The sequence below is a fragment of the Notothenia rossii genome (assembly GCF_949606895.1).
Source record: "Notothenia rossii genome assembly, chromosome: 6".
In the NCBI taxonomy this organism is placed as follows: domain Eukaryota; kingdom Metazoa; phylum Chordata; class Actinopteri; order Perciformes; family Nototheniidae; genus Notothenia; species Notothenia rossii.
Genome location: NC_136909.1, coordinates 9,123,827 through 9,147,202, shown reverse-complemented (window position 1 = coordinate 9,147,202; position 23,376 = coordinate 9,123,827). Strand labels below are relative to the sequence as shown.

Below are 23,376 nucleotides of genomic sequence, written 5' to 3'. Positions count from 1 at the left end.
AGGAACAGTGACGGTCACGGAGCCTGAGGATGTTGTTGAGCTAGCGTGTAATGTTAGGATTTTGATGAACTTGTCACAGACTTTGCAAAGAAAAGGGCAAGGAAGAAACACTTCTAAAACTAAAAGGTAAGACCCAGTGATTTGAGGGATTGTCTGACAAACACACATTCTCTCTCTATTGCTTACATACACACTTTCTCACTTTCTCACACACACACACACACACACACACACACACACACACACACACACACACACACACACACACACACACACACACACACACACACACACACACACACACACACACACACACACACACACACACACACACACACACACACTCTAATATATCACATATTCTGATCACTTAGTTGAGCAACCACATACTTCCAATACACATGTTTTACTCTTGTAACTCTCGATGTTTGTGAGATTGTGACAAATAGAACTCCTCCTGTACTTGTACAGCCAGCCAAGTCGGGTGCTGCTCTGAGGTTTTGTGATATTACCTAGGTCTTCTTGAGCCATACACTCTCTGGAGATCTTATCCATTGTATCCTTGTCTTGTGATTTTTGACTGAGAGGGCAAAAGGCTAGACCTACTTTGGTTGAACTATGCAGCTGCGTCCCTGCTTTTGGCAAATAGGTGTGCGATTGACATGCCAGATTGAATGAAAAAGTAAAATATTGTTCATGTTGGGTAGGCGTGTTGTTACGTGTTGGAACGTGGGTTGAGGGGCCCTGAGCTCTCAGTTCCCAGAAGCCCCTGGAGGTACTAATACGGCCTTGCTGTGAGGCGCTACCTAAACCCTCCTGTTCTTTGGATGACAGCTTGCGCCTCGACGCACTCCGTGAAGGTATTTCGTGTTCGGGGTGATTTGTTCGTGCAAGTGAAAATTGTTGTCGTCTTCTCTGTGAGCATTTTTTTCGCTGTTCTTTTGCCATTTTGAGATTTAAATGTCCAGCCAAAGCTAAACCAAGAAGTGTTTTAGCACAAAACGTAACGCATCTGAAAGAATCACGTTGTCAGAAATTGACACCAACCAATGAGATTTATTTATTTTGGTTTAAGACCCTTTTGTACTTTCACGATTGGTTGCTGATACAAAGGAAATGACAATATTTGGATCCAATGAGATTGTGCAGGAGAGACGGAGCTTTCGAACGATACCTCTGATGACATGGTGCAAACAGCGGTCGCTGTACTTTATGTTACGTTAGAATGCTAACTTTTGGTGAATTTAGGAGAAAATAGACAAACTATAGTAAAATAAACTGTGTATGTTGTACAATTTCCTTCCAAAAGCCTGAAAGAAAACATGTTATGGAATCAAAATAACACAAAATATCAAAATTGACCAGTGCATGAAAAACAATGTGTTTGCCTGCCATGTCTCGCCATAATGAGTGAGACACACCGGAGTTGAGGATCTGTAGGGTTTGTATGTCGATGTATGGGAAACAGTGTTATTTGTACAACTATTATTAATAATAACGTGTGCATACTGCATAGACATTTTTCAGGGGCGGACTGGCCATCTGTAGAATGTCTCCCCCCGTTGACAATTCACTAACATAGATATGTCTCATAATTATTTGTGTGAACATAAAAATAATTTGTGTGTAAATATGTAATTTGGAAATGTAAAACACCATCCACAAATGCATTTAAAAGATTTGCAAACTCACAAATAAATGTGCAAGTATAAAACGGACCTGCAAATACGCTAAATATTTTCACAAATAAAAAAAAGATCTGTGAATATCTCTTTAACATTTACAACTTTCGATCAGGCATTTGTGAATCCATTTTGTATTTGTCGACCAAAAATGCGCTTGCAGATCTCAAATCTCTGCTCGCGGATCTCACATTTCTCCTTGTGGATTGTCTTTTTACACACACGGAATTTTGAGACATATTTTCCGCCGGTCTCGGCTAAAATCTACTCCTGTCACTCGGTTATTTTCGGAAACCAGGTGATGGCCTGCTGATGACGACATTTCCGCATGATTTCAAAGTAAGAGCAAGATGGTTTGTTTAATACTCAGTTTTTTTATTATAATGAACAGCGGAACGTTAGATGCATTCTTTATCACCATCATCATCATGTTATAGTGATACAGTTAGTTTGTGTTAGTTTATTGGTTCAATACAGCATATATCGAGCACTTTCGTTGATGTCCCAGGGGAGCAGCTGGCAGCGAAGCAGCCCAGATAAAACTCTTTCTTCATTGTTTGTTGTCTATACGGTCAAAGTTACAAAGCACTTCACAAGTAACAACATACTGATACCGGTTAGTAAAAACCATGAATTAATGCTTTGACAAGTCTGCAGACAAGACGGCAGGCGAAAAACCTTTTAAAATGCGTTTTCTGAATGGAGATTAAGCTAACGTTGTATACGCTTGGACCATCCACACTCACAACAACGGCCTATACAGACATAAATAAACCAGCGACTGTAGTCGCCATGACACAGACAGTCTGTGGTTTGCACTTGTTTAACTTTTGTCTAGTTTCTGAACAGATATGAGGAGCTGTGAGCTTGAGTGCTAACAGCTAATGGCTGATGATGTTTTTCTGGGGTTCTCATTGAAGATGATGTCACGGCTCCGCCTACACTGCGTTACTATAGTTACTACCCCAGTTCCTAAACTGTAATGGAAATGCGCCATAAAGTGAGCCAGTCCTAACAAGGCCTAACGAGGCCTAGCCATACCGAGTGAGGCCGAGCGAGGCTGTGTAGTGGAAATGCGCCATTAGACTAGCTGGTCAATTGTAAAGGTCAGTCCACTCTAAATGAGCAGTGGGTGATCAGCAGGTGAAAGGCAGGACACAGGAACTTGGTCCTGAGGAGATGTAACGATTATTAAACAAGAAATAGTCGAGTCAAGGGGTCAAATAAATGAACATTTGTGATTATTAGCGAATCGGTTGCAGGTGGGTGAAAACAGGCTTAGGTAAACGTATTACATGTAACGGCATTAGGTCATCAGGATACAAAATAGGCAAATGTATTCCCTTACAGTTACAGAAGCAAAAACAATCAGATAACAGGTACATTTATGTAAAACAGGGCTCATTAACCAGTTAAGCATCAAAAAGTCACTAGGAAAAAACACTAGCAGGCCTGGATGATAGTTTACCACTGAAGATTAAACGAAGAACTGGCGAAGTCTGAGGATGGGAACCAGGGTTTTAAGCAAGTGCAGGTGAGTAGTGGCAATCAGTGAGATGAGCAGCACCTGAGGAGGTGAGTTGGCGGGAATCGGAATGTAGGTAGCCATGCCCAGCCAGGGAGACAGACACACAGACAAACAGACAAAACAAACACAGACAGGGGGAAAAAGAAGGAGGAAGTACTGCAGATCCTCACATGAGCAGAGGGTCGAGTTATCGATTCTTGTTCAGTTTTCTGTGACTATCTTCCTCACCCTCTCAGACTTTCAGTTGCACGCGCTACTAAAGAGACGCGTTACCATGGAAACCAAACAATGGTGTAGCTGTATTAAAGTCTAAGTAGAAACAGTCGTGAGTAAATCTGATTTTGTCAGAAATCGGGAGAAATGTGGGAGAAATATGACCCCGGAAGGAAACCAGGAGAGGGCAATGAAATCTGGAGTCTCCCGCGAAAATTGGGAGGGTTGGCAAGTATGGACGTACCGAGTCTCCTTGAGCTTCATAAACGGACGCAAAGAGCTTTCAACTGATTGCAATGTATTCCCATCGGCGGCGGTATTTGACACTCAGGGAAGCACCACATCGGTCCATGTTGGCGGTAGTTAAAGGCAATGTGAGCGTCTATTCCCATTGGATAACGGAGAATTTTACACCCGGAAGTAAGTATTGTCCTTACCGTCGATTGATTTTACAATGATATCTGCACTACTCATCAACTCAAAAACACCAGATTATCCTTGTTAACTACACAACATTGATTGGTTTAAATTGTGTACAATGTTTTTGTATTTTTCCCCTTCGATTCAGGGAAACAAATATTTGTTCGGAGTTCTAGGATGATAGAAGAAACTACACTACCAATAATCTTCAGCTATCGTTTGAGAGTACACCATGCGCTTTGCTCGGCAAACCCGTGATTAGTCCTGAAGCTCTGTGATTGGATGTTGGAGCGTCAAACAGCACTTTGAAATGGAATGAAACCCATCAACGGCACACTAAACTGGACTCGAACGTGTCCACCAAGTTCCCCCCCCGCAGAACTACACTTGCTGGGTATATGTGTGTTTCGCAACATGTTAAATGGCGCGTCTCTACTGGGAATTATAGTTTTAAAAGACGTTTTCGTATTTCCCATATTTAGAACTTGCCAGTATTCAACTGTATACATCCCTGGAGGTTTAGGGGTTTGGAAACACATTGGTGTCTATATACAAGTGATTGGAATATGATATATTAGATAAATAATTTGTAAATTGCAGCCAGACTAATGTTGTGGATGTTGTTTCAAAAGTTCAGGTGTTTAATAGTCTTCTGGCATGTGGGATGAAACTGTCCCTGAGTCTGGTGGTTTTAGTCCAGATGCTGTGGTACCGCCTGCCAGACGGCAGCAGACAGAACAGTTTGTGGCTGGGGTGATGGGGGTCTTTTGTAATCCTGAGGACTTTCTTTAAAGGTCCAATGTCATACTTTTCCGGTTATTACCCATCCCCTTGTGTGTTATAGCTTTTTATGCATGTAAGCGGTCTGCAAAGTCACAAACCCTCAAAGTACACCCTGTAGCGAGTAAAACTCTAACACAGAAAATACCTGTCTATGCTGCCCCAGAACACCTCGTTAGAGATTTTTCTTTTACCATTTTTTTCTTCCTGGTCACTGTGACGTAACGACGACCCAAATGGACCAATCCGCGGAGCCGTTACGTTACATCCGCGGAGCCGTTATGTTACACACACACACTCAATCTTTTCTCAGCTGCAGCTCCGGGGATTTCCCAGACTGAGACGGCGGGATGCGGTGAGGCTGTGTGTGTGCTCGGGCTGGCTTCGGGCTGGGTTTAGCTGTGTCTCGCTGAGCCCACGCAGCAACCAGAAAACCACACCAGTAAGCCAGCTCACACTGTCCGCTCCTCGCAACATCCCGCCAACACGGCACCCAGATCCCATGCAGCATTCTCATCTGTTTGTTATTACTGGTGTCATTTTCTGGTTTCTAACTAACGCCATTGTAACACATAATCACTGATATTCCGCTGTAACGGTGGTGGACTCATCAGAACAGAGTGGGCGAGCTGGCCAATCAGAGCACAATGGGCTCACAGGGAAGGGGGGGGGGGCAGGAGTTCCAACAATCCGTGTAGGACAGAGAGTGAATACACATACTATACAGAGACGCTGCATGAGAAACCAATGTGAGTTTGGAAAATTGCACAATATAAATCTATTCTAGTAGACCTCAACAATGGAATTATTATCAGTAGAAATGGCCATGTCATGGGACCTTTAAGGTTAACCTTGTATTTTCACTCCACTACATTTATTTGAGTTACTTTACAGATTTGGATTAATGATATGAAATATAAACAACCCTTAAATCAGACTTTAGTCACACCTGAGTAAAATTCAGTGAAGGTGATTGTCAAGTGCCAACAATCAGGCGAGATATTTGGTGCTTGAAAAGAGAAAAAATGTATCTGCAGATCCCTATAAAGCATATTCATTACTCGTTATTCTCTAATCGTTCATTAAAAAGTGTATATAATGGATGTGGCACATCCCTTTCAAGATTTTCAGAGGTTTGACATATCATTTACACAACTACGGTGTAGTTATGCAATGAATGAAAAACTTGGGTCGCAGATTCCTCAGTGCATTACAAGACATCTATCAATATGTGTGTACCTCCACCATTAAACTGTCATATTCTGCACATTTATTATTCTATCTACATACATCTTATAAGAGTATAATAAATATGTATAATATCGGTTAAAATAAGTGCTTCAACATAGTTAACATTGCAGGAAAGTTGATAGTCAAGTACCAAAACAAACCATGCAATATATTAGACTTTAAGTACTTTGTCAGGCTTAATATTTATCTGTATACCCCCAAAGTTATTTGCTTACATTTATTTAAAAGAACCTAAAGTATAATATGTTTTAATAAAGCCGAATTAGTTTGTATGTTTTGCACATCCTCTTAATATTAAATTGTTTTATTGTAGAGATCATTTACAGTATCTTCTTGATATTTTCTATTCTATATTTCTATCATTGACCTTCTACTTTCTCGCTAATTTGTATTTACTCTTAATATTTAAATGTTTTCATCAAATATAACACATTCAACAAAACATGCAGCAGACCTTAAGCAAGGCAAGTTTATTTATATAACACCTTTCAGCACAAGGCAATTCAAAGTGGTTTTAAAAAATGAAAGATATTAATAACAAGGCATTTAAAAACAGTAATTAAAAAGCAACACAATCTACCTGCATTGCATTGACTCTAAACGTGTAATAACGTGCTTTAACCAGTAGGTGGTTTGGGTTAAAAAGCTGTGAAGTTTACAGTGTTAACACAATCAAATATACTGCTGTTTCCGGTTTAGTTTACGACGGATATGTTTTGTTATTCACAGACCACACATATTGTTTTGATATTTGTAACACAAAAGCGATGGAAAAACCCACAGCAACACAGAAAAGATGGTCTTAACATGACCCAGCTGTCGAGTTAATAAGAAATAACAATATCAAACAAAATATTACTATTAACATTATTGTGAAATTAAAACAGAACGGTAAAATAATAGTTTCCGGTCTATTCTGAGGCCCAATCTCTGTAAATAAGTAAAGAACTAAGCCAGATGAGTAATATTGAATGTAGCCGTCCTATTTATTACAATGTGATGACTTTCAAAGAGTAAAGTAAGCACTAGCTGAATAAAGTATGATTTCGTCTTACAGAACTTTTTTTTTCATATGGAATACAGTCGGAGGTCAACCAATCACAGAGCTTGAGGACTAATCACGGGATTTGAGCAAAGCGCATGGTGTAGTCTCAAACGATAGCTGATGATTATGGGTAGTGTAGTGTCTTCGGCCATCCTAAACAACTATTTGTTTCTCAGAGTCGAAGGGGAAGAACACAAAACCGTTGTGTAATAAACAAGGATAATCTGGTGTTTTTGAGTTGATGAATAGTGAAGATATCACTGTAAAATCAATCGACAGTAAGGAGAATACTTATTTCCGGGAATAAAATTCTCCTTGATCCAATGGGAATGGACACCAGTGCATGACATTAAGGATTTTGGGGCTAATTTACAGATGGCCCTGAGCCCAATAGAGATTGCCCTGAAAAATGCGCGCGGACGAAATGACGCACGAAGGGTTTGGGGGGCCTCCCCCTAGAACATTTAGATGTTTGCAGGTCTTCTTAGATGCTGTCTGGTGCATTCTATAGACTGAATTATAAGATGAACCACCACAATATTACAATTTCAATTGTATTCTTCATTTCACTTGTTTGTGTTTGCTCGCTTGCATGCCCTGCATAGCTATAAGAAATACTTAAGTTGTTGGTCAAGACACTTTCCATCTGATGAAGGCAAATGCCTTCCCAGATGTAAAAAAATAGAAAACATTACATCCAGTTATAACTGCCAAAACAAACATTATTTACGCTATTATGGCCCCTGTTAAAAATGTTTGTAATGTTATCTACTGTAAATTGGTCGAAGGAATGTCTCCTCATCCAGAAGCTGACCGAGCAGACGAGTGCATCCGCGAAGCACACACAATGGACGTCGGAGTTCCCGTTAGCAAGCAAATCTAAATCTCTTCGGTCAAAATGTCCGGTTCAAATAATTTCCCTTTAGCGCAATACCGCTTCAGTTGCGCCACTTATGTGACAGACAAGAAGAGTATGTGACAGACAAGAGTAGTCAATTCTAATGTGTAACACTTAATGTGGAGAAAGAGATGTGCTGTATGGGTTGATTGTGCGTTGATCTGTTGCTAATGCCTCGGGGTTCCGGTGGGCATGTAAACAAATGCATAATGCTGCGCTATACTTTGTGGCCTCACCCAGTTGCATAGCGACACTTATTGTTTAGGTCACGGTGTCTTTTAATAAGCAGGTAGTCATATCATTAGCTAAAACTAGCTGGATCTGATCGATATGGACATAAACGCGAGTGAAGTCTAATCTGACGGGAGAGAGAGATCAGCTGCTGCTGACGAGTCGACACAGCTCTGCATGATCACATGCAGCGGTGAGCGGAACAAAACACACACTTCATGTTAGAATATCACACGTAGCTATTTTAATTACCTCTCAAACTACTAGTAACAACTAGTTATAGATATGTTTAGTTTTACTGTCGGGTCACTCATTACTGGATCCGCAAGCTGCATGATACTGGTATAATAGATTGCCCGATCGGGCAACCAGCAGGTGAGGCTTCATGACCCGAGCTAAATACTAGATGGCCCCGGGTTGGAAAATTGTGCAACAATGTTAATCCATTCAGACAGAATTTTCTCATGTGTGAACTGCCATAAGACGTATTCATTGTCCTCCATCAGCTTATGTTTCCATGTGTTCAGCTGAGCTGCTGATTGGAGGCTCTGCCTCTCTGTTATCCTCAGATGGAATTTCATCAAGCTGTGAGGACTGACGACCAACACACTTGTGTCTTTTGAAATCACTAAGCCATTTAAATCTTTTGTCACAAACGTTGCAGCTGTATATTTCCTCTCCTGTGTCTCATGTGTTTTTTTAAACCTCCACTCTGTGAAAAAGCTTTCTTACAGACCGAGCAGCTGTGTGGTTTCACTCATGTGTGGATTCTCATGTGTTCCTTTAAGTTTCTATTCTGTGAAAAAGCTTTCTTACAGACTGAGCAGCAGTATGGTTTCTCTCCTGTGTGGACTCTCATGTGTGTCTTTAAATTTCTATTCTGTGAAAAAGCTTTCTTGCAGACTGAGCAGCTATGTGGTTTTTCTCCTGTATGGATTCTCATGTGTTCCTTTAAGTGTGCACTCTGTGAAAAAGGTTTCTTACAGACTAAGCAGCAAAAGGTTTCCTCTCCTGTGTGGACTCTCAAGTGGCCTTTTAAACTTCCACTCTGTGAAAAGGCTTTCTTACAGACTGAGCAGCTAAAGGGTTTCTCTCCTGTGTGGATTCTCATGTGTCGATTTAAATTTCTTTTCATTGCAAAATATTTGTTACAGACTGAGCAGCTGAATGGTTTCTCTCCTGTGTGGCCTCTCATGTGTTCCTTAAAACCTACACTCAATGCAAAAGATTTGGTACAAATTGAGCAGCTAAAGGGTTTCTCGCCTGTGTGGATTCTCATGTGTCGATTTACATTTCTTTTCATTGCAAAATATTTGTTGCAGACTGAGCAGCTGAATGGTTTCTCTCCTATGTGGACTCTCATGTGTTCCTTAAAACTTACACTCAATGCAAAAGATTTGGTACAAATTGAGCAGCTAAAGGGTTTTTCTCCTGTGTGGATTCTCATGTGTCTTTTTAAAGTTTCACTCAATGCAAAAGATTTGGTACAAACTGAGCAGCTAAAGGGTTTCTCTCCTGTGTGGATTCTCATGTGTCGCTGAAAATTGCTTCTAAATGTAAAATATTTCGTACACACAGAGCAGCCAAATTGTTTCTTTACAGCACTACGGCTTGGATCACTGACAGATTCTTTATTTTTCAGTGAGGTTGAGTCTGACGCAGGTTCTCTGGTCTCCTTCCAATCAGCACTGTCTTCAGTGTCAGGTTCAGAAGAGTCTCCAGTCTCGTCCTCAGTCTTTGGTTGTAAATTGCATTCTGGATCTGAATTCCTGGCAGGTTCTGGTCCTCGAGGCTGTGAGGACTGAGGTTTCTCTTTATCATTTTCACTCTTCACAGGGTCAGGAGTGAAAGTGGACATGGTGATATCAGCCTCCTCCAGCTCTTGAAGCTGCTCTCCCTCCTGACTGATACTGAGTTCCTCCTGTTCTTGCTTAATGTATGGGGGGTACTCTGGGTCCTCCTGGTTCAGACTCGTGCTCCACTCCTGCTGGTCAGGGAGAAGCTCTTCTTTAACCACCTCCAGCAGCTGGACATCTGCAGGAAACACACAGTCAGAAAAAAAAGTTAAGTGTTAGCATTTAAACATCTAATCGTCATTCAAATGGGAGACATTTTGCAGCCCTAATTGATGCCTTTGTTTTCATACTTTCATATTATCTTTCTTAGTCTATTAGCCTCTTGTGTATTTGTGCCACAATGTAAACAATGATTTGTATTTGGGATCGTTCACAGCCACACTACGCCTATAGAATGGTAATACTCTGTTACAAATAAAAATCCTGCATTTATGCCTTATTTAAAGTGGACCTATTATGCTATATTTGAAACATATATTGTAAGGCCATACCTTTACAAAACATGTCTGTGAAGTGTTTTGCTTAAAATACCAAACAGATCAACCATTGTATCCATGCCTCATACTGCTAATACCCCTCTATTCCAGCCCTGTTCCAAAAAGGCTGATTCTGCTTTAAATGGAACAGCTGCTGCTAGCCACGCCCCATTGTAGCATCATGCAGTTTTCCCCTGCTAAGAGCGTTTTCTACTGGGAGAAACTCAGCTAAACGCTGCTGTGATGAAATGCCATATTATGCTCCAAACCACTTCAAGCATTATTTCTGAAACAGTATGAAGCTCAAACGTTTTCTGTCTCGCAGGGTTTACCGCAAGGACACATATTCTCTCCAGTACAGCGTTAGCTCTGAGTGTTAGCGATGCTTGCTAATGTAAACACAGACCATATTACTCCCAAAACATGCAGCGCATTGTTTCTGATACAGCACATAGGTTGACATGTTCTTTCTTAAGTATTTACAGCTATAACAGTGCCATTATATGTATTATATATAACAACTTTACTCTAAGTACCTCCTGCAGACATCCTGCTGAATACACAGACACACAGCTGCGAGAGGGGATTCAGCTAGACGACTGTATACAGAGACGATAGGTTGGGACCAGGGTTTCCTTTAGCTGGTAATTACCAGTTTTTAGCTGGTCAAACTTACAAAAAAATGATAAATTCAAAATCTGCCAGTCAAAATTTGCGGTAATAATTAGGGATGCTCCGATTGATTGGCCGCCGATCATTAACGGCCGATATTCACTCTTAATAGTTTGATCGGTGCTCTCTATAAAGGCCGATCAGGAGTGCTGGATCTTATTGATATGGACATAAACGCGAGTGAAGTATAACCGGACGAGAGAGAGGGATCAGAGATCCGATCAGCTGCTGAGTTTGAGACACAGAGCTCTACATGATCACCTGAAGTCTCGCCCGCTGTTTATGCATGAGTCTGATATTGACGTGATGTCAGGAGAGAGAGGGAGGGAGGGAGGAAAAGGCTCCGTTTCTCCCGTGTTATTATTTAAAGTTAATGTAAACTTTTGAATAATGTACTTCATCTACTAAAAGTAGTTTTTTTGAATGTAATAATGATGTTGTTTGGGGAAGCGTATATATATATATTTTTTTTAAATGAATCTCACATTTTCGATCTGTTACGATTATCATTAACTGAGTTTTAAACATCAGAATATCCGGTCATAGTCCGGTAATTACCTGCCAACGGAAACTCTGCTACACAATTCTTATTATTATTATTGAAACATGACCGTTAACTTTCGAATTTGTCCAGCAAGAAAAAATCCTAGCGGAAACCCTGGGTGGGTAGCGTCACGTGTGCCGGAGACGATAGGTTGGGACGTGTCAAGTGTGCCAAATTTCACCAATGAAGTCATAGGAGCCAAATCCTGGATCAGCTCGCTTTTACCCCCCGTTCTTTTTTTTTGTTTTAGAGATGTGGGTCTTAGACTGCTGCAGTGCTCACATGAACCAAAACAGAAAATAAGTGGTGGGGACTAGTGTGCACAGATACTAGAAAGGTATCGCTATACCCTGCCTATTAAAACGTTATGATTCCTCCATTTCAATAGTATCGGTACTTTAACCTGTTAAGCCCCAAGCCTGTTTTTCAGGCCTCAGGCTCGAAAATGACATTCCCAGAACAAATTAGCATAACTTAACTTCTAAAAAGGGGTACATTAATTATTTTTTTTCTCAAAGCAATGATAACCCTGTGAGTTGGATGTAAAAAAAGTCATCAATATAAAATGGTTTTATTTTAAAGTAAATTCAGATTGAACATAGTAAAGAAATGTAAATGATAGTGTCCATCCAAAAAGAAAACATTACTTATAGTGAAAACCATCCTTGAATGATGGGATAGTAGACTAAACGCTTTAGGAATCCAAACTATAACATATAATAAGTACCCTGTATCAAGACTGATGCAAAACAAGTGACATTTTGAGAGGTTTAGCAAAAAACCCACCTTTGGGGTAATTTGGGTGGATTTGCCGTTTCTCTGGAACCCATTGGTCGATTTTGGTGATTGACTCTTTTGAACCGTTAGAGCAGGGATGGGCAACTTTGATGGTGGTGGGGGCCACATCATTGATATACTGGCCACCAGGGGGCCACATATTCACTTGGAACACACACACAAAAATTCCACGTGTTGTATTTAATTATTAACAAATATACTAAGTATGACATCTTCATTGACATTTTACAATCAAAGGGAACATCCGCAAAAAATGGGAGCATCCTCTAATAAGCTCACAAAACAAATATCAGTTCACAGAAATGTTATTTCATTTTTACAAGTGGCATGTTTGTATTGAACAGGTTATTAAACAGTGGAATAAAAATATTTTAAAACTATTGGAAAGCACGGAAAATGTGTGTGTATTGAGATTAACCATTAAGATGACATGCACATGAAGTCATGAACACTAACCCAGACATTAGTTGTCTAACTTGAACCTAAAACACTTGTAGCCAGTCTCTGCATTCCCCTTATTCCACAATAAGGGGAATGTCAACACGCCCGCACTCTGCTGTTCCTTAGCACCGCTCCCCCTCCCTCCCGCTGAAATTATGAATGAAAAGCGTATAGTGATCATTGATAACACGGCAGGGTCCGTAACAGTTTGTTTCCATCTGATTTCAAATAAACAAGGTCTTAGTTTTAAGAATATTACACTTGTTTCGCCAAATTCAGATGATAAATACAACTTTTAAGCTTGTAAAGGCATAATTACAAGAGGGAACTTAACGTCACAGCAGGCATTACAGCCGGTGTTTCTTCTGAGTGTTTCCCCGGGAAACAAACACAAGACAATATACACAAATGCGTCAGATTATTTCGCGGTATTTGAAATCATGTATGCAGCTCGCGACGTAACTCGGAGTCAAGAGGACGGTATCAGTACTACAAGTAAAAATAATTAAAAATATATATTTTTTTATTTTATTAATTACGTTGTTTATAAATTAATCTGAGGGCCGCAAAAAGAGGAGGTGGGGGCCGCATGCGGCCCGCGGGCCGCCATTTGCCCATCACTGCGTTAGAGCCAATAGATTAGAAGGAGAAGTTCCACACACACACGTTACCATTGAGGATTGAGTGTGTGTGAAAGTTATGTTACGCTCTGGAAACTGAAACCTAGGCTCAAACTAGTAACTATGAAGATGGATTATCAGTAATCAGGGCTCGACATTATAAATGGCCCACTGGCTCGGAATCACTATTTAGACACCCCGGGCCAGCATAACGTACTTTCCACTTGACCAGACGGGCCACTAAAACTATTGCTTTAAAAAAAAAAAAAAATGGTCCTGTGGTATTGGTATTTTGACTAGCAATTTTGTTAAATTGTTTTGTTTATTAACGCTACAACATAGTGTTTTGTTAGTCGGTTGTCGTTGTTGGGGGAAAAGCAAACAGCTGTTTGCTGCAGAGCTCACCGGGAGCGCGCTCCTTCACTACAGACTATCGCGCCACCTAACCATTCGCCAAAATGTTTTTAATACCAGCGGTAACCGGGCAAGCGCAGGGCAAAAAACTATCTTCAAATAAAAGAAAGTCACCGGAGGAGTTCAAGGAGAGTGACAGGGAGCATGAGAAGGAGAGGGAGAGAAAGTTTCAGCCAGCTTGATCGATGGAGTTGGTTTCTAGTGGTGCAGTGACGCATCTTAAAACCCTTTTATAATCTATCGATTAAATCTATGTTTCGAAAATGATAAAAGTAGGGTAGACATGTGGAGATTATCCGGCTGAACAAAACGTGCATTTATCAAACAGGTTTGTTTTCTACAGACCTTATTTCCAGCTATTTTCCAAAACCCTGTGGAGGAATCCCATTGCTTTTTTGTCGAGGGAACCAGCAGCATGCTTCCTGGCTTTAGGACGCGTCACTGTACCTCTCAATATGATGCCAATATAAACAAGGTATTTTGTCGGCTCTCTACAGACAACCACATGTGTGTTTCGTGATAGCCTTCTACACGAGGATGAAAAATTAAAGAAAAGAAAACTAAGTTTAATATTTCAAAATTAGTGATCTGTACGTAGACTGGGCCTCCCATATAACCTGTCTGAGCCAATATAAAAACAATCAGCCAAATAACTTTTCAATACATTATTGATTACTATTGTTGAGGTACTTTTAGGTTGGCAGTAAACATAAGTCAGCGGTAAATGGTGTACTTTTCCTCCACTACATGTATTTAAACCCTTTAGTTACTTTACAGATGTGGATGAATGATGTGAAATATAATCAAGTGTTAAATCAGACTTTAGTTCCACCTGGAGTAAATCCACAAGCTACCCTGCAGTATACAAAGTCATTCAAACTAGCTGCACCTTTACCAGCTTTGAGAACACTTTCATGATCAATCATTATAAAACATATATATATTATTCTGAAATGAACCAATCTGCACAATGACTACTTTTACTGTCGCTACTTTCACTATATTTTGATGAGAATACTTTTTTACTTTCACTTGAGGAACATTTTGAATGCAGGACTTTTACTATAACAGAGTATTCCTACACTCTGGTACTTCTACTTTTACTAAGTACAAGATCTGAGTACTTCTACTTTTACTCAAGTACAAGATCTGAGTACTTCTACTTTTACTCAAGTACAAGATCTGAGTACTTATTCCACCTCTGGTAGCGTATTAGCCTGAATTGTAGCCACACAATCATGCAGAGCTGCATAAAAATAGACTCACAATGGTAACAAGTGGAAAATAATATTTACAAATGTGTACAATGATTTGTAGGTAATTTTGAATACTCAAGACACTTGACTTATACATCTTCAAAGGAAGACTGTGTTCATTCTACAATTACATGGGATTAAAGCAAAATGTAGTTTTACTTGTATAATACTTCTATTTTATATAAAAGACCGTTTGTTTTCAAATAAACAAAGTATTGGCTTTCAGAATATTAAACTTGTTTCGGCAAATTCAGATGATAAATACATCTTTGAAGCTTGTAACGGCATAATTACAAGCAGAAAATGGACTAATGTAACATCACAGCAAGCATAACAACAGCCGGTGTTTCTTGTAAGTGTTTCCCCGGTACACAAATGCAAAAATACACAAACACACTCGCAAGCTTCCCCCAGACCAGTAATACAAACGAAAATGTGTCTTCGGGTCAATGTGACTGATTTCGATAGAGCAAGTCACATTTGGTTTAGGCACGAAACATACTACCAGTAGAAATACATTGCTTTCAAAATTGCTCTGTGTCGAATCAATAGATTATATTTCGTGACTATAACACGAAATGCCGGGAGTGCTTCATCCTCTGAACACCACGATGGCGACTGTAACGCACATAACATAGGTACGCTCCTCTGAAATGATTGTCCCCTGCAATTATTATTATCCCTCAATCGAGTTCGCTATTCAGCTCGCTAACGTTAGCTTAAACAAACGTAACATGCAACGTTAGCCTAATCTAAAATGCTCTACTACGGCATACCTTTCATGTGGCTCGTCAGCGCAGACTCTCGCATCGTTATTTTTGCAAAATTTGCAGGAGGCTACTCGTGGGCTTGACCCTCGTCTTAGCCATGGCTTGTATTTGTCTTCTGCTAGCCAACGCTCGTTGAAACTGCAACCTCCTGGCACACTGTCATCTATCACTCTCATCAGATTACCTAGGTCACAGGTAACACAAACACTTGCAGGTTGCGCGCATAGCGCGGGAAGGCCCAGATAAAACTCTTTCTTCATTGTTTGTTGTGTATTCAGTCAAGCGTGTCAAAGTTACAAAGCACTTCACATCTTATTAATCGGCCTAATTTTACCTTACCAGTGCAGTAATAAAGTACTCTGTAGAAAAGCACCGTATTTAAGTTAGCCTTCATAGTAAGGCTATTAAATGTTATAATATTCATTGTGTCCTTTCTACTGTATATGCATATATTCCTGTCTATTGCTTTCATTTGTATTTAATGTTATTGTGTTTATACTTGTTTCCACTAGAGATGTTAAGATTCACCGATTCGCATCGGTGCACCGGCATAAACGTTCAAGATGCGAGTGCACCGGTTGAAAGAGTGCACATCGGCTACAGTTTGGGTTGAACTCGCGATGCATCGATTGCGTAGCGTCTTTGCATCGGTAAAAAACACATTCATTCATATAAAATCCCCTTATCTTGTCAACGTTCAGCAGAGACAATCTTTGATATTTGCTTCGCCACTACGGAGAACGAGAGTCTCAGTTATCAACAGACACGGAAGTTGCGGAGAAAGAGAAACACAGCGCACCGAAAAAATACCTACAAATCAAACGTTTGGCAACACTTCGGATTGTTCAAGAAAGACGGTGTAATAGTCCTTTATGCTATACAGTTGACCGCAGGTCATGGAGAGTAATAAGGTATCCGTAGACCTTTGTATGAGGTATCTTTATTACAGGTCTACAGCCATGATACATAGATCCGTCCTAGATGCGGACTTGCATACACACAGTATCACTCCGCAGCCGCACCCCATCAGTAACATCCTGATGGTATATGTGCGCGGCACTATTACTACAGACGGTCAACTTGAAAAATCACTCGCAAATTGTTAACGATGCCGAGCCGCTTTAAAGTACACAAGTAGTACAAGGAACTTAGCGACGCACATAAAGAGGCGACATGGGGTCTGCGGCTGAAAAGAGAAACCTAAAAGTGAGACACATGAGTTAAATCACTCAGTGAGGTGTTCTGTCAGAGAGAGGTGTTTAGCTTACAGCAGCCTGTGACGGCCAATCATAATTTAAATGTCTTCCTTACCGTAAGCAGTTATGAAATACCTGTTTGTGAAAGTTTATTTGTTTTCTTTATTGTTCAGATAGAAACCACTGCTTTCTGCTCACTGGTGAGTTAGCCTCTGAGTGTTAAGCACATCAGGCTGGCAGCTGTATGGGCATTGCTCTATGGTAGCTGTTATTTGCACATTGTTAATCATGAGCAGTGCATCCTGACATTGTTTAACTGTGAGGTGTTATACAATTGTACTCTGGAGAGCTTTTAAAGGTAAAAAAATAAACGGCATGATGGGATGTGCAGTACCAAATATGTAAAGCACTTTTTTGTTAATGTATGATTTGCTGCATATAAGGAATAAAACAAAAATCCTCTGTCGTACCATATTGAAGTATCATTATTTTTGCATCGTGTTGAATCGCATCGTATCGCCCCGAATCGCATAATGTTGAATCAAATCGTATCGAACTGTATCGCAACAGGGGTGAATCGTATCGTATCGCATCGCCTGGTGTTTCAAAGGTATCGTTAATGTATCGTATTGTGGCAACGTATCGAGATGCGCATCGCATCGGCCTCAGTGATGGAGATGCACATCCCTAGTTTCCACACATTTCACAATTTGGGATGAATGAAGTACCTATATATGATATCCGCCTGCCCACCTGCCGTTTTGTTTGGAAAGGTTTTGTCATTGTATTGCTCTTTACCGGCACCTGCAGAGAAAGAGTTTTATCTGGGCTGCTTCGCTGCCAGCTTCCCCCCCCCCGGACCCGAAAGTGGCGTATAGCCTGCAGCCTACTTCAACATCAACGAAAGTGCTCGATATATGCTATATTGAACCAATAAACTAACACAAACTAACTGTATCACTATAACATGATGATGATGATGATGATGATGATGATAAAGAATGCATCTAACGTTCCGCTGTTCATTATAATTAAAAAACAGAGCATTAAACAAACCATCATGCTCTTACTTTGAAATCATGCGGAAATATCGTCATCAGCAGGCCATCACGCAGTTTCCGAAAATAACCGAGTAAGACGAGTATATTTTAGCCGAGACCGGCAGAAAATATGTCTAAAATTCCGTGTGTGTAAAAAGACGATCCACAAGAAGAAATGTGAGATCCACGAGCAGAGATTTGAGATCCGAAGGCGCATTTTTGGTCTAAAAATACAAAATGGATTCCCAAATGCCTGATCGAAAGTTGTAAATGTTAAAGAGATATTCACAGATCTTTTTTTTATTTGTGAAAATATTTTGCGTATTTGCAGATCCGTTTTACACTTGCAAATGTATTTGTGAGTTTGCAAATCTTTTAAATGCATTTGTGGATGGTGTTTTACATTTACAAATCACATATTTACACGCAAATTATTTTTATGTTCACACAAATAATGAGACATATCTATGCCCATAATATTGTGACAGAAAAACGTTTCAGTTCACATCACGCTCTGCCGCTCCAACAGGGAGCTCTGCTCTGAACACCTGAACGGCCCGTTCTAACAGTTATTTACCAGCGGTCCAGTCTGTGGCACAGTGACTCCGGACCGCACAGTTAACGTATGTAATGTAACGTAATGTATGTTACGTATGTAATGTAGCTGCTGGAGTTAGACCCTCATCGCGGAGCAGCAGAGTTCAGCCGACAGGCAGGAAGACTCGAGCATACAGCTCACGCTTCATATATTAAAAAATAACACCATGCACGTCATGATGGCACATAACAGCTTGCAACCGCAGATTATTTCGGCGATTAGATTAAATGTAAGTTATATTTGACGCAACTTTAGTTACATTTCCATGACTTTTCCAAAACTTTGGGGAAAATATTGTTTTCCATAACTTTTCCAGGGCCTGGAATTTTCATTTTGAATTTCCATGACTTTTCCAGGTTTTCAATGACCGTACGAACCCTGCCAGGCATCAGCTTTTGGTTGCTAAAACTGAAAATACGGTTGCCATTTTTAATCACCTTGTATTTTAAATAATTAAGATATTATACAGTTATACATCAACTTAATAATGAAAATGTGACACAAAAGAATGTTCAAATGCTTTACAATAAGTAATTAACACAATTATTTGAAACGTAAGTGGTAGGAAACTTGTTCACCCTCAATTGCTGGTATACAAAATACCAGTAGTGCAGCTGTTGTCATGTTCTTAACAGATCACAGATTCAAGTCACTAGTTTCTTGGTCATCCATTGTCTCCCTTTCAACTGTGGGTTTTCTTGACCTTTGTACTGACCCCCACTATAGATCCATTGGCCCTTCAGCATTGAAGTCTTGGATTGGCCAGACTAATACATTTATAATGTTAAATAAATTAAAACCGTTCACAGTTAAGAATTAGATAATTATTAATGCTATAAATTACCTTTAATATTTCTAACTATTTTTAAAATGTGTTACCTTTTTATAGAATTGATTATATTTGTATGCCAATATTTTCCTTTGGTAAAGTTTCATTTTGCACTTTTATTTTGGTAGTAATAAGATCGGGACTCTTATTTTGAAGGAACTTTTACCGGAAGTGAATGCACAACGTAGCAGAATGTACATATATTTTTGCCTCCCTCCTCTTTGCTTTCGTTCGGGTTCATCTTGCGCTTTATCAGTTGAATCACTTTGAACATTCGTTTGAGATGTTGACTGAACTTTTTAGCCCACAGTCAAACAACTTAATTTGCTTCGCCATTTTTTGTAAAACAAACACACGGGGCAAGGGAGTAAACGTGCATCGCTTTCTGGCTCCGTAATCACACCAATGCACGTGCAACTTTAGTATCAGGTTCCGACTGGTCACAACACTAATTAAATATCACTCTTAATACAACAAATAATTAACATTTATCTATTTTGGGGTGCACATTTTGCTGTCCTTATTTCTTTGTTAAAAACTGGTTGCCACTGATGGCAACCAAAGGCCAAGTGGTTGACATTTGTTCAGAATGGTTGCCAATGGCAACCTGGCAACCGTTACTTTCGAGCCCTGTCTTGTCATTTCACCTTGAATGCCATTGCTTTAATTTATTTTATTTATTGTTCTCATTGTTCAAAAGTTTGTGTTATGACTGAAACATTTTTCCAGGTTTTAACTAAAGCACAATAATGACATTTAAGACAGTTTCCGCTTTTTTAAGAAAAAGTACGGAAATCGTAATTATTGACTTGGCATAGGTATTGAAACAAAAATGTTGGTATCGTGACAACGCTAGTGGGGAAAGAAAGGTACCAAATTCTTATTTCATCATATTTTTTTTATTAGCTGAGGGCCGATTCAAAATGGCCAGCGGGCCGCATTTGGACACCCCTGGTTTAAAGTGTTAATTAAGAGTAAAGGGAACAGACCTGCTCGGTGTATCCGAAGCTGAGGCTGTAAAAAAGCGTCCAGTAGTTTCTGGAGTCTCTCGTTCTCCTCTTTTGAACGAGACAGCTCCTCCTCGAGCTCTGCTATCGTTTTTTCAAACAGAGCAAATATATCTTCAGCAGCAGCAGTGAGTCGCTTCTTTTTCAACGACAGCAGCACTTGGACTTTACTCATGTTTACTATATCACCTTTTCTTGCAAACTCCGTTAAACAAACCGTTTCTCTCTCCATTAAACTCTCAATCTGACTAGTGTTGCTAACGTGTTTCCAGCTAGCATGCTAAGCTAGCTCCTATAGTCCGAGATAAACGCTCCAGAAAGAAGAGCACAGAGTCCATTCGGAGGTTTATCCAGACACACAGATGATGGATCAGTAGTGTTGGAGCTCACACGCACTTTCTCAGGAACACACAGAGAGAGAGAACCGTAGCAACTAGACGCCTCATGGATCCAGGTTAGAAAGAGCTTCTTCTTCTTCTTCTTCTTCGGTTTTTGGCGGATTGCAAACAACTTTAAAGGTACATACCGCCACCTACTGCACATGAGTGTGAATGATCATATCATTCCATCTCTTAACTCATGGACGTATATATCTATGATCTAATCAAAAAATAAATAAATCAACAAAAAACCTAAAATAAATAAAACAAAACAAAATAAAAATCTCTGATCTTTCCTGACCTAATGTTAAATTATTTGTCCTACTCAGAAAGGTAAACAGTGCCTTTCTGGTCGCTCTTACTCCCTCTCCTTTTGTTCCCAAAATACCAACATACTCCATTCCCTCTCTGCCTCTATAACTTTAGCCTTTAGTTTTTCTCTTTCAGCTTTATAGATATGTTCTACATTTTCTTTAACTCCACAGTTCTTACACTTGTCCCTGTCACTTTTCCCCATGATATACAGCGTACCATTAAATGCTGTGTGATATATTCTGGGTCTAGCTATCATGATTTCTGTTTCTTTCTTTATACATTTTAATTGTAATTGTCTTTTGAACTTTATGATACTCTTTGCCTTTCTGGTCTTTCTGCACCTTTTCTGCTAGATTTCTTCTTCTTCTTCTTCTTCTTCTTCTTCTGGTGCATGCTGGGAGATTTTGTAGTGCGACAGAAAGAGAAGAGCGAGACTTTTCGTTATATTTTCCGTTTATTTTTGTGTAATGGGTGTTCATTTAATATAGTTTATCGGTGGTGGTTGGATTTGCTTTACTTTTCGTGCTTTTTGGTGGTCTTTGTGGGGTGTTTTGTGGGCTTCTCCTGCCGGTGTCTCGCCGGCCGGCGTCTGACGCCATGGTAAATGGGGAGTTTGCCAAACTCACGAGGAAGCACGGCATTAAAATCTCAGCCGGCTTCCCATGCACTGTGGAGGAGATCAGGCTGGCTGTGGGAGAGAAGGTCGGGCACAGCATGAAACCTGGCGCGGATGAACAGGTCTATGCCACAATTTTAGATGCGGATTTTGTTAAACTAATACGTTTGCGCTGTGGACCAACACTATAAATTGACGGGGAAGGGGGTAGCAATAAAGATAACACACCATTAAACAGTTACACAACATAACAGAAATAATATCGATACCAGCGTCCAGTGGCGGCTGGTGGAAAATATTTTTGGTGGGGCTGTTGATATAGTGAGTAAAACATTTTTTTTTGGGAAAAATGACCCCTTAAATTGGGACTTCTGGTGAGGTAATGGCCCCATAAAATCGTGGTTCTAGGGCCAGGAACAACCAGGCTGAGTCGGGCTGAGTATGCTAAACTAACTGCGGTCAAGCCAGCCTCCACTCGGGAAAACCTAGTCAAGCCAGCCCTCACGTGATATTGCGTGCGCGAATATCCTATGCATTACGGTAGAGTAAAAAAATATCATCCCTCTGTGTTTAGATGAGAATAAAACAAAAACTGTTTTGTATCAAAGACTCATTTCACTTCAGGGTGATAGCAGGACATCCCATCTAGTCACTCAGAAAAAAATCAGGACATTCTGATGTAGAGTTTCAAAATAAAAGACCTTTGAAATCTCTATTGTATGAGCTATCATCCCTGTTTTTAGATGAGAATAAAACAAAAACTGTCCAGTATCATAGATCCATCTCACTCCAGGGTGATAGCAGGACACCCCATCTAGTCACTCAGAAAAAATCAGGACATTCTGATGTACAGTTTTAAAATAAAAGACCTTTGAAGTCTCATATATGAGCTATCATCCCTGTCCCCAAAGGTATTTTATTTTGAAACTGTACATCAGAATGTCCTGATATTTTCTGAGTGACTACATGGGGTGTCCTGCTATCACCCTGGAGTGAGATGGATCTATGATTCTGGACAGTTTTTGTTTTAGTTCAACTCTGAACCTATCTGGGGTCAGAGTTCAATTTCACGCAACAAATCTCCATTTCGCTTACATATGTACATACAAAATGTGTGCTTTTAAAATTTTATATTCAATATTGTCATTTTTAAAATAAAAATGTATTCAATAATCTTTTTAGACGGAGCTCCATGGTGACTTGTGCTATTTTTAGAACATGCACGCGGGCGACCAATTTCCCCCCTGCGGGCGACTTAGTGCCCGCGGGCACCGCGTTGGCTACCTCTGCTATAGATACTACCCCAGTTCCTCACGAGTCTAAAAAACAACTCACGTCAACGCATGTAAGCAACGTGGGCGCCAACGTGGGCGCCAACGTGAGCGCTCTCGTGACCAAAATATTTGACGGCGCTGATTGGCTGAAATTATGTTTCGGCGGCACAGTTTACTATTGAGACTTTTGCAACCTGCTGGTTGCTGCTGTTTGGCTCGGGGGCAG

The 23,376-nt window shown here is 40.1% G+C and overlaps 1 protein-coding gene across 3 annotated transcripts; it reads right to left on the bottom strand.

Annotated features, from left to right (window-relative positions):
• Nucleotides 1-6,318: 6,318 nt before the first annotated feature.
• Nucleotides 6,319-21,348, bottom strand: LOC307044315 (uncharacterized protein). Of its 3 annotated transcripts, none has more exons than XM_079689407.1 (2): nt 20,548-21,348; nt 6,319-10,082 (listed from the first exon to the last, which is right to left on the bottom strand). In XM_079689407.1, the coding sequence occupies exons 1-2, from the start codon at nt 20,795-20,797 to the stop codon at nt 8,806-8,808; spliced, it is 1,527 nt and encodes a 508-aa protein (XP_079545533.1). In that variant the 5' UTR covers nt 20,798-21,348; the 3' UTR covers nt 6,319-8,805. The 3 variants fall into 3 exon arrangements, 2 of the variants coding, with proteins under 2 accessions (XP_079545533.1, XP_079545534.1); XM_079689408.1 differs by lacking the exon at nt 20,548-21,348 and adding an exon at nt 12,383-12,936; XR_013809606.1 differs by having other exon boundaries at nt 9,946-10,082; nt 20,962-21,348.
• Between the last annotated feature and the right edge of the window lie 2,028 nt (nt 21,349-23,376).